The following is a 12,500-nucleotide window of genomic DNA, read 5'->3' on the forward strand; positions in this document are numbered from 1 at the left end:
ACACACACACACACACACACACACACACACACATACACACACACAATGGGACACACACACACACACACACACACACACACACACACACACGCCACAAGCTTCAGAGTTACACATCATGTACACCGGCGCGCACGAACAATGGCGGCAGGCAAAACTGACGGATTAATTAAGGCGGTACGTGTGGTGAAAGTGGCGGGGCTGAGGGTGGATATAATAATAATAATGATAAATAATAATGGTATTTATATAGCGCTGGATCTTGTGCAGAGACAAATCAAAGCGCTTTCGCACCAGTCATTCACACACATGCATAACCAGTCTAAAACTGTAGGAACTAAAGACAAGGAAGGGCAGGCAAGGGAGGCTATTTAGGGAAGAGGTGGGTTTTAAGGCCAGACTTGAAAGAGCTGAGTGTGGAGACTCAGTTGACGAAGCGAAAGAGGAAGTTCATTCCAATCGCAAGGTCCAGAAACAGAGAAAGAACGGCGGCCAACAGTCGAGTGTTTGAATCTGGATGAGGATCGAGGTGTGCAGCAGAGTGTATAATGATGGGAAAAAAAATCAGTGGACATGTATACATATATACGACGTTGCTTCAGTCACCGTCCGACATGCAGGCACTGATCGAGACGGTTCTTACACTGACTCATTTCTGTACGTGAAATCATCAGTACGAACGCACACATAAATGTATGAAATCACGTCAGTGACGTCCACTCTCTAATGTTCTCAATTAATGTACAAACACGTCACATTGATTCACATCACACGTTTGACATACATCACACGTTTGACATACATGCTTACAATTGCATCATATTGCCTCCGAGAACATAACCATGTGCATGTTGCGCCCACCCCCTCCCTCCCTTCCCTCTTATTAAAAAAAAAAAAAAGAGAGACAGAGAGAGAGAGAGAGAGAATAAAAAGATGAGGATTCTTCTTCTTCTTTCCCTTGACTACCGCCTTCATCATTGTGAATATTCTGTAGACTTTTGGGGTTGTGGGGTTTGTAGATTTGTGGGGTTGAAGACGGGTGGTGGTGAGGGGTGGCCCGCTTTTGGGGATCCAGAACCAGTAGATTTAATCGTAATAATTTGTCCAAAGACATAATAGAAAAACCTGGAGTGCGGAGCTAAGGTCAAGGGCAACGGAAGTTTTGGAGAGCTGAGAGGCGCTGGTTTCCAACTTGTGTGTCGCATTTCATCAGACTGTACTGCACCGTGCTCTAAAACCCTGCACATATTTTCAGTTGACAAATCTTATATAACTAAAAATGCCTCGTCGCGGCGGAGGATCATCACCAATGTTTGGTGGCAGGTATGTAAGAATCAGTCAAAGATACGTATATCGTGATATGGGTGCAGTGGCTTGTGTAGCAGACGACCAAACTGCTTGGTTGACATTTGCGATCGTAGCAATCCAAACCAATAATTAACGCGCTGATATCTTTAAAATGCGACAGTCTGTGTCGGCTTTCCTAAACACATTACATTGAGCAACACGCGAGACATGTTCATGGCAGTACCTGTGTGTACTCGTCATGAGAGCTGTGTGTGTGCTTTGCATACATGTATGTACACTGACACACGTACATTTTCACACTACACCGCGCGCGCACACACACACACACATACACACACACACACACACACGTGTATGTCATAGGAAGTGCAATATGTGGGAGTGTGTGTGTGTGTCGTGGGAGGTGCGATGTGTAAGAATGTGTGTGTGTGTGTGTGTGTGTGTGTGTGTGTGTGTTGTTGTTGGCATAGTGGGAGCAGCAGAATTTAGAAGTGTGTGTGTGTGTGTGTGTGTGTGTGAGAGAGAGAGAGAGAGAGAGAGAGAGAGAGAGAGACCCATGCATGCTTGCATGTAAGCATGAACACTGTGTGTGGACATACATTATTATGACTGTGAGTGCTTGTGTACATAACACATTTCATTTGAATATTTCTATGTGTTGTCTCTCTCTCTCTCTCTCAGGTCCGCTCCACCTCCTCCCAGGCGGCCCATGAGTTACGCCCCTGCACACCCCCCTCCCTCCGCTGCTGCTCCCAGACAGCCAGGCCTCTTTAAACAGATGGCAGCCACCGCAGCTGGTGTTGCCGTTGGATCCGCTGTGGTGAGTGAGTTCTCTGTTGGAATGGTTTATCTTGAGAAGTAAATCTTGCAGATTGGGAGTGAAGTGAAATAAAATCATATTATCATAATCAGGAAATCTGGTTTAACCTCAAAGACTTAACTTCCATACAATTTGGAATGTGTGAAAAGAACTATTTAATTAAAAAAAAAGAAAGAAAAGAAATTGAAGCCAAATTTGATGTGGAGAAAATGAGTTTATTAAAGGATCCACAGTGACACACACACACACACACACACACACACACACACACATGTATTCAAACATGATATATACCTATACACACATACATTTATACATAGAATGATAGATACATACAGTGACACATATACATACACTGACATGTACAGACATGAACACATACAGACACATGTATTCACACAGACACAGACACACACACACACACACACACACACACACACACAGAGGTACACACATGCACAAAGACACAAGGACAACTGAAACAGGGTTATTATATTGGCTCATTTTGTTTACATTTGTGAGCAACTGATGGAAGTAATAATGTGGATTTTTTGCCTGTGTTTCCATCTGCTTCATAAACTTAAACACCAGAATTTTCTCAACTGCAGCAAGTGGTGTGGTAACCAAACTTTGTAGAATGGTAGTCTTGAGTCAGACCTTCCCAGTCTGCCCCTTTTTGAGAGTTCAGAGGTTGAGGTTATCACTTCTCAAACTATATAAAGCTTCAGGCACAAAACAGAAATATTTTGGCACTTTGATTGGCCGTAGCGTGCGAAATTTGATCTGTATTGAAACAAAGGGTCAAGTCATAGGTCAAGGTTACAAACATGGTATATAAATAAATCAATAAAAGGGAGAGAAGATTTGGGCTTTTCATCTAGACTTCTTCTTCTTCTTCTGCGTTCACTCGTATGTACACGAGCGGGCTTTTACGTGTATGACCGTTTTTACCCTGCCGTGTAGGCAGCCATACTCCGTTTTCGGGGGTGTGCATGCTGGGTATGTTCTTGCTTCCATAACCCACCGAACGCTGACATGGATTACAGGATCTTTAACGTGCGTATTTGATCTTCTGCTTGCATATACACACGAAGGGGGTTCAGGCACTAGCAGGTCTGCACATATGTTGACCTGGGAGATCGTAAAAATCTCCACCCATTACCCACCAGGCGCTGTCACCGTGATTCGAACCCGGGACCCTCAGATTGACAGTCCAACGCTTTAACTACTCAGCTATTACGCCCGTCTTTTCATCTAGACATATCATTAGACTGGGTACAGACATGATGTATAGCAATGGTGAAAACGAATCCCTTTACAAAGGCTTTAGAAAGTCATAGTCATGGGTAAGATTCAGTAACTTGGTAAGTCAGAGTTCAAGATCACAAATATAATATAATGGATCAGTTTTAGAAGTGTTATAGTGCTGCAATTTGTCATTAAATTTTCATCAAAACTGGTCAAAGGTCTTTCAGAATCAGAACAGTTTGAAATTGTATGCATTGATTAGATAGATAGCCTGTTGAGATGCCCAGTGTCTGTCTTCTTCTTTCTTTCTTTCTTTCTTTCTTATTCCTTTCCATAATCCCAGTGTTGGATTAAGTGGTTGTCACATGAAAGTCTTGAAAGCCTGATATATCTTGTTTGTTTTGTTGTCTTTTTGTTTGCAAATTTTTTGTTACATGATAAGATAATTATATAATTACATTCTTTCAGGTAAGTAAATAGAAGGTTCTGATAAGAAATTATCAGGACCTGCCTGACTTACTTTTCTGCCACAAGAAAACCAGTCCATGGAGAAACCCTGCCAACCTTTGTTTCCTCAGGGTCACACAGTTGGCGCGGCCATGACGGGCAGTGGAGGCGGGGGAGGGGGTTACCCACAGCAGGTGGAGCCAGCCCAGGCACAGTACCAGCAGCAGGAGCAGGTGTACAACCCCTGTGAGCGTGAGCTGAAGCAGTTCCTGCAATGCGCCCAGAACCAATCGGACCTCGCGCTCTGCGCCGGCTTCAACGAGGCACTGCGACTGTGTAAAGAGCAGTTTGGTGAGTCTTATTCTTCTTTGTTGGTGGGCTGTGAACCCCACCCACGTTCACTTATATGTTTGTACACAAGTGTACACTTATATATACGTGTGTGACTGTTTTTACCCTTGTCATGTCAGCCGGCAGTCATACTCCAAATTAGTTAATGTTTACAAGGGGATTGAGTGTGATTTTGATGAGCTGTTTGCATTTTGTGAAGGAGCATGGCTTTGACAGTCTGCTCAGCGGTTGTGTGTCTGGTCCACAGAAACTGCAGTACGTACAATTGCACTGATGGGGTGCAAAGTGTTAAATGAGACCCTCATTGAGCACAGGTGATGGTCAAAGGGAACCAACCCATGCAGGAATGGTTTTGTTTGACGGGTCAACAGTTTGTGGTCTGTGAAAGTTGTTTTGACCATTAGTAATACGTCGTTATCTTCTGATGGGGGTCATGTACTGTTTTGGCAGTGTTGTGTCTTCATGAAAGGGAAGTTTATTTTAGAAAATATTGTTTTCTTTACACATACATTCATTTCTATTTTTTGTCACCATTTTTCTTCAGAATCCACCAGGGGCAGCACGCATACTGTGGGTTATTTTATGTGGGCTGAGTGCATGTTGTTCATGGGACATTGGTTCTTTGTCTCATCTGGAAGACTAGCAGACAGATCAGCACTCAAGTTCCAGTTGAGGAGGGGTGGAGGGTAGGGGGGGGGGGGGGGGGGGGGGATAAAAATTCTGGACCTTTTGAAAAGCTAACTCAGGACTTTCTGCCCTCTCAGTCTTAGCCACCAGTTCACTCTCGAGTGGTACTGTGAATAGGCTTAGAATTTGGTTTTTCTTATTTACGGTCTTTTAGTTTGGTTGCTTTATTATTGAAAGCAAGTAGTCATGTGTGTATTGGAGTGTGTGTGTGTGTGTGTGTGTGTGTGTGTGTGTGTGTGTGTGTTAATGCACAACACCAAGCTACATGAATGCTCAGGAACAAAGCTGTACATTCATTGATAAAGTTCTTCCTGTTTTGAATATCTTCCTGTTTTTTTGTGCTTAGGTTGACAATGTGAATGAAAAAAAAAAATCTTCATTACTGGTTTGCTTACATTTCTGAAGTTGACAGGACATGGAAGTAATTTGCTTCTTATGCACAGTGTTTAGTCAGCAAGACGAAAATACACCTTTTTTGATGTTGTTTCTTTGTGACATACTTTGAAGTGATCATCTTGTTAGACTGAGTATACAGAGTGGTATTGAGGATTAAGAGACAAAAAGGTAATCACAAATGATTAACATAGAATAAATAAACGGCAACCCACATAGTTATGATACAGATTCATAAAGTCGTGGCCACGCTGACTGATTCAGTCAAAGAAATAAGTCTGTACAAAATTTGTTGATTTAATGACTGTTTATTAAACACACTGACTAATTCATTCAAAGAAATAGGTCTGTACAAATTTGTTGATTTGATTTCTATTAAACACACTGACTAATTCTGTCAAAGAAATAGGTCTGTACAAATTTGTTGATTTGATGTCTATTTACACACTAATTAAGTTAAAAAAATAAGTCTGTACAAATTTGTTGATCTGATGTCTATTAAACACACAACTAATTCAGTCTAAGAAATAGGTCTGTACAAATTTGTTGATTTAATGTCTGTTTATTAAATAATACTAATTAATTCAGTCAAGGAAATAGGTCTGTACAAATTTGTTGATTTGATGTCTGTTTATTATCATCAGAATATAGATTGGAGAGTCCATTAAAAAATTGAAGCTAACAAAAAAAAAAAAAAAAATGATGAACTGGGATCAAGTGATGGATGAAATTGCAACCTGGTTGAAAAGCACATGGTTAAGTCAGTATACTTGACATACTTGGCGACAGAGCAAATCATATTGTGGACACAGACGCATTGACAACCACTTTAAGATCTGACAAACCGAGAACATTGAGTGAGAGAAACACAGAAAGGTGCCCCCAAACACTCGCACAAGTAAACGAGCATGATGTGTCTGTCTTTATTTTCTGATGTAGAGTGAAAACATATACACAAAATGCACAGTGAGGAAAGTTTAGCTGGCAAGTTTTGTTGCACTGCTTGTTGGTATGGATGATGCAGAGTGAGTCAGTCCGTATGAGTCATTTTGTTTTTGCTGTGCAAAACTGGTTAGAATTATCCGGTGCCATCAGGTTGAATGGCAAGCGCAGCAGGAAATATGAAAGTTAACCAAGAGCAAAGAAAGAAAATGCCCAGCAGAATTTTTTGATACTGAATACACAGTAATGAGTAAAGTACCATTTGCATCTCAATCTCAAAATGAGCCAGCCTTGCGAGTGTAAAGGCATACATACATTGCTTAATATTGATGATAGTTACATCATTCAGTGGCATCTCAAAATATACTGTTTAAAGCCAAGAGAAAATTGTGTGCGCTTGATTTGCATTTCTACACATGTGTAAGTGTGTTTGTGGTAAACTTACAGAGAATCTTGAAACTGGCAAGGCGATGCTATCAATTTGTGAAGACTGCGTCTGAGTGTGTAGGCTTACAACTCTTTGATAAACATTGTTTACAGAAGTAAATCTCGTCACACATATTGAAGCTTTCTGTTTCTGGGCATGTACCAGCATAAAAAGCCACAAGCATAACAATATCATTAATAAAGATCAGAGTCATTGTTAGTGAGAATCAGTGCAGTGTGAGCTGAACAACACTCCGACAACAGACATTGCCCATCAAGTGGGTTGGCACTGTTGGACTATGTGGTCCCAGTCTTCCTCTAGCACACTCAGCTGTTGGCAAGGACCCCACCAGGGGACAAAACTCCCACTGACGTTTGTCCCCCTTTGGGGTTCAAACTAACGTCCTACCAGCCAGCCCCTTACGCTGACCACTTCAGCGCAGCTGGTTGGTCTTTTATTGATCGACACTTAGATGGGTGTGAAGAGATTGATCAACAGAGAGGTTCACTGCTCTGGAAAAAAAGGACCTCCCTTCCTTGTTTCAGGGTTTTATTGTGAAGAAAAGCACACACACTCTGTGACACACACACACACACACACACACACACACACACGCACAAAGGAGTCCTGAACATGACCCAGTTGTAGCGTTAAGACCGACGCAATACCGCATTTTCTTTTGTCATAGGTGCGTGCCAGTGTTTGTGTGAGGAAGGCAGTGTCGGTGTGTTCATGGCTATTTGTGCCTTCACCTCTTGTTTTTCTTCACCTGCCAATCAGCTCAGTAATGCTGGTGGTTGTTATTATTGGTTATTAATGCTTCTCCCCACGCCCCCCTTCTTCTTCTTTATTTAAAATTTAAAGTGTCTGTTGTGCTCCTTGCAGGGCTGCGGATTTGAAGCAGAGAAGTGGAAGACCGGGAACAGTGCAAGTACTGTGAATGCAGAGGACATGTGTGAATGTAAAGCTCTTGCCCTGTGTGTGTAGGTGTAGGTGTGTATATAGGTGCGTGTGTGTGTGTGTGTGTGTGTGTGTGTGTGTGTGTGCGATGCCATTTGCTGAAAATATGTCAGAATGAGTCGGGGGACTTTAGCATCTAGTCCCGGCCTGAAATTTTGGCGTGGAGAGAATACTGTGATCAGTGAGTCATCAGAATTGTGGTTTGTGATGTAGAGTATTTGTCTTGTTACCATTGTCATTCCATCACCAACAGTAAAATATGAACACAAACGAACAAACAAACAAAAAAATAATGGCCTCATACCCAAAGCTTCAAACAATGTAACAGCAGCAGTCCAAACTCTCCTTCCCACCCGACCTCATTGAACAAAACTTCTCTCACTGCCATTTAAAAAAAGAAAAAGAAAAAAAAACAACTTTCCTCACACAGTCACAGACATTTCCTGACAAAAAAAAAAAAAAAAAAAAAAAAAAAAAAAAAAAAAAAAAAGAAAAAAAAGAAAAAGAAAGGATTTTCCCCTGTTCATGCATGCATGTTCATGCACACACACAACCCACCTCACTCCATCAGACTATTTATTGTCAGATTAAAGTTGTAGAAATAAGCACATGAAATATGTTTGGCTTTTGTTTCATGTGGAAATAAAATTGATTTCAGAGGTTATGATTTTTTTTCTTTTCATTTTTTTTTGGTCTTAAGTTGTTAATAATTAAAAAAATATTTGTCCTTGATTAACCTGACTCAAGTCTGGACCTAGCTCATCGACCATGTGTGATGTAGACTGTATTAAATCTGAAATTGGGAATGATTTGGAGTTTCTTAGCTTTTTGTTATGAGAGAGAAAGAGAGCAACTTTGTGCATGTTTGTGTGTGTGTGTCCATGTGTGCACATGAGAAAGGAAGAGTGCTTGCAGTTTGCAGAACATGACACACAAGCATGCACACCTGTGCTCAACAGTCTTCGTTGCAAATGCATGCACACACAGGAAAATGCTCACTGAGTGAGACATATACTTACACATATATGTGTACTATCACTGGTATACATACTTGCACATATTGTCACAACAAATGCATACAGCCTTACTTGAAAAATGAAACAAATTATTAAAAAAATTTGTGTATTTGAATCTTTGCTCAAACTCACTTGCGTGAGTGTAAATCTGCACTTACAAAGTGTGTCTTTTTACAGTCCTTTCACTCATGGTTCAACTCTATTGTCATCTCATGTAAGAAACATATTTCACATTGGCCTCAGTGTTCAGTTTGTTTTTGATATATGTTCCGTCTAACTTCACAAATTATTTGATGGGCACAGTTGCAGATCAAGGCCGAATAGTGATATTATGATCTCCATTCTGTTGATATTATGATCCCCATTCTGTCATAGATTATTCATTTTGGTTGCAGTTGTTCATGTTACCAAATCATTCACATACATCTGTCAATGAACACAATGCTCCAAAGTTCACTTGGAATAAAAAGCAAGATTGAATGGAAAGGAGGTGACGGCGCCTGGTGGGTAAAGGGTGGAGATTTTTATGATCTCCCAGGTCAACATATGTGCAGACCTGCTAGTGCCTGAACCCCCTTCGTGTGTATATGCAAGCAGAAGATCAAATACGCACGTTAAAGATCCTGTAATCCATGTCAGCGTTCGGTGGGTTAAGGAAACAAGAACATACCCATCATGCACACCCCCGAAAACGGAGTATGGCTGCCTACATGGCCGGGTAAAAACGGTCATACACGTAAAAGCCCACTCGCGTATGATACGAGTGAACGTGGGAGTTGCAGCCCACGAACGCAGAAGAAGAAGATGATGATGACCTGACTGACAATCTTGCAGAGATGGAATGGGATTGGGGTGATCCTTTTGAGTATCCAGTGAAAGTCACTCACTCACTCACTCATTCCCTCGACCGCTGGGGTCGTTGGGGGGACATGAGGAAGATGTCATAGCTCGCCACGCCGTTCTGTTGGCAGCTGTCGTGAGGAGATCCGGCATCGTCATTTTGGTCCATTCCTTGACGTCGGACCAGCTCTTTCTCTGCCGCCCCTGTCAGCGCCCTCCCTCTACAGTCCCATGCAGGATGGTTTTGGAGAGGGTGTTATGTCGTATGACGTGGCCAAACCATGCCATCTTCCGTCGTTTGACAGTCGCCAGCAGTGGTTCTTGGGGCCCAGCAAGGTTGCTGACCAGGTTCCGCACATAGTCATTGGTCTTGTGCTCCTTGTAGGAGATGTGTAGTAGTCTCCTCAAGCACTTGGTTTCGAATGCTTGGATTCTTCTTTCTGTTTCTGCCATCAGTGTCCATGTCTCACATCCATATAAGAGGATGGAGACCACCAGTGACTTGTAGAGCAAAATTCCAGTGAAAGTGGATGATGACAAACACATGGAAGATGTGTCTAAGAATCTCCATGACCTGCAACACTAAAACAGTTATGCACAATGTATGACTTAAAAAACCAAAATACCAGGGTCACCTGATGTAAATCTTCCACACCTGGAAAAGGATGAAGATAGTTTGATGTAAAAGTGTATGAAGGTGGAATTCAGACCTCTGTCAGATCATCCGAAGATGGTGCTTGATGAAGATAATCTGCTGGAAGAATGGATGACGATGGAATGGCATTCGGACTGTTTCGAGGAGAATCTGAAGACTGAGAGCTGCCAGCTTCTGTTTGAAGGTCGTCTGACGATGATGCAGAATGATGATAATCTGATGGAAGGGTGGGTGACGATGGAATAGCATTCGGACTGCTTTGAGGAGAATCTGGTGATCGAATTATGTGAGCTTCTGTCAGAAGATCGTTGGATGAAGGTGTTGGATGAAGATAATCTGATGGGAGGATGGATGGCAATGGAATGGCATTCAGACTGCTTTGAGGACAATCTGAAGACTGAAGGTTGTCAGGTTCTGTCAGATCACCCGGAGAAGGTGTTGGATGAAGATAATCTGATGGGAGGATGGATAACGATGGAATGGCATTCAGACATCTCTGAGGACGATTTTGAGACAGAATTCTGTCAGCTTCTGTCAGGAGATCGTTGGATGAAGGTGGATGAAGATAATCTGATGGGAGGATGGGTGACGATGGAATGGCATTCGGACTGTTTCGAGGAGAATCTGAAGACTGAGAGCTGCCAGCTTCTCTTTGAAGATCGTCTGACGATGATGCAGAATGAAGATAATCCGATGGAAGGGTGGGTGACGATGGAATAGCATTCACACTGCTTTGAGGAGAATCTGAAGACTGAAGGTTGTCAGGTTCTGTCAGATCACCCGGAGAAGGTGTTGGATGAAGATAATCTGATGGGAGGATGGATAACGATGGAATGGCATTCAGACATCTCTGAGGACGATTTTGAGACAGAATTCTGTCAGCTTCTGTCAGGAGATCGTTGGATGAAGGTATTGGATGAAGATAATCTGATGGAAGAATGGATGGCAAAGGAATGGCATTCAGACTGCTTTGAGGACAATCTGAAGACTGGAAGCTGTATGCCTCTGTCCGAAGATCGTCAGATGATGGTGTTGGATGAAGATAATCTGATGGAAGAACTGCAGAAGGAATGAGCGGCTGATGGTTGTAGGGACGGCAAGAACCAGAAGACTGTGAACCATCGTGGGAAGATGAATTGACCTCCGCGTATGGCGGGTCCGATGCGTCAGCATGGGAGTTCTGCAGTGGGAGATCTGCCGTTGGTGGGACAATCTGATGTTCATCGTTTTCATACACATCAGCTGGGAGGGCATAGGGTTTTTCATATCCACTGTCAGTCTCTGAAATATGAAGAATATAATAATGATGATAATGATGATAATAATAATGATAATAATAACAATAGTTCTGCTTCTGATTAATGAAAAGAAGAAGAAGCAGAACAAGAAGAATTATGATAACAATAGTTATGATAATCATGGTGATGATAAACCTTTCGAAAAACACCCTCTCTGTCTCTCACTCAAAGAAACATACCTCTACAAGATACCAGGATAATAACGATTCTCTTTTTCTGCACGTTAACGGAGAAAATTGAAATGTTTGTTTTTCACTTTCTCTTTTTTTCTTTTGAGCAAACATGGTTAGAGATAGGACCGGTGTAGCAGTCTGCTCGTTACCCCGGTTGTTTTCTTTAACCCGGGGGAAAAAAACAACAACAACGAACCACCAACCACCCAAACGACAGACAAACCCCCCCCCAAGAACATCTCTTTTATTCGTTCTTAATTCAATATTTCTTGTCACGCCCCTGCTCACCCCCCCCCCCAGCCTCCTGCCCCCCCCTCCCCCACTTCTCACTCTTACTCTGGATATCGAACAAACAGGCCAGTGCACCACCACCACCATCACCACCATCACCATCATCACCACCACAACTACCACCATCACCACCACCACCACCACCACCACCATCATTTCCACCGCCATCATCACCACCATCACCACCACCACCACCATCACCACCACAACTACCACCACCATCATTTCCACCGCCATCATCACCACCATCACCACCACCACAACTACCACCGCCATCATCACCACCATCACCACCACCACCATCACCACCACCATCACCACCACCACCATCATCACCATCACCACCACCATCACAACCACCACCACCACCACCACCACCACCATCACCACCACCACCATCATCACCATCACCACCACCATCACAACCACCACCACCACCACCATCATCACCATCACCACCACCACCACCACCACCACCACCACCATCATCACCATCACCACCACCATCACAACCACCACCACCACCACCACCACCATCACCACCACCATCACCATCACCACCACCACCATCACCATCACCACCACCATCACAACCACCACCACCACCACCACCATCATCACCATCACCACCACCACAACTACCACCA

General features: G+C 42.9%; 2 protein-coding genes across 2 annotated transcripts in view; one reads left to right on the forward strand and one right to left on the reverse strand.

The window, feature by feature from the left end:
- Positions 1-1,145: 1,145 nt before the first annotated feature.
- On the forward strand, positions 1,146-8,024 carry LOC143274874 (coiled-coil-helix-coiled-coil-helix domain-containing protein 2-like). Its single transcript, XM_076578841.1, has 4 exons — positions 1,146-1,320; positions 1,987-2,125; positions 3,952-4,171; positions 7,506-8,024. Exons 1-4 carry the CDS (start codon positions 1,277-1,279, stop codon positions 7,517-7,519), a joined length of 417 nt encoding a protein of 138 aa, XP_076434956.1. The 5' UTR covers positions 1,146-1,276; the 3' UTR covers positions 7,520-8,024.
- A 2,043-nt stretch (positions 8,025-10,067) lies between these two features.
- Positions 10,068-12,500, reverse strand: part of LOC143274662 (uncharacterized) — a 24,689-nt gene continuing 22,256 nt past the window's right edge. Inside the window, exons 12-13 of the mRNA XM_076578534.1 lie at positions 10,819-11,372; positions 10,068-10,091 (exon numbers count right to left, since the gene is read on the reverse strand). Of these exons, the coding sequence (XP_076434649.1) occupies positions 10,068-10,091; positions 10,819-11,372 (578 nt within the window). The remainder of the gene's footprint in view (positions 10,092-10,818; positions 11,373-12,500) is intronic.

This window comes from Babylonia areolata, chromosome 29 (assembly GCF_041734735.1).
Source record: "Babylonia areolata isolate BAREFJ2019XMU chromosome 29, ASM4173473v1, whole genome shotgun sequence".
In the NCBI taxonomy this organism is placed as follows: Eukaryota; Metazoa; Mollusca; class Gastropoda; order Neogastropoda; family Buccinidae; genus Babylonia; species Babylonia areolata.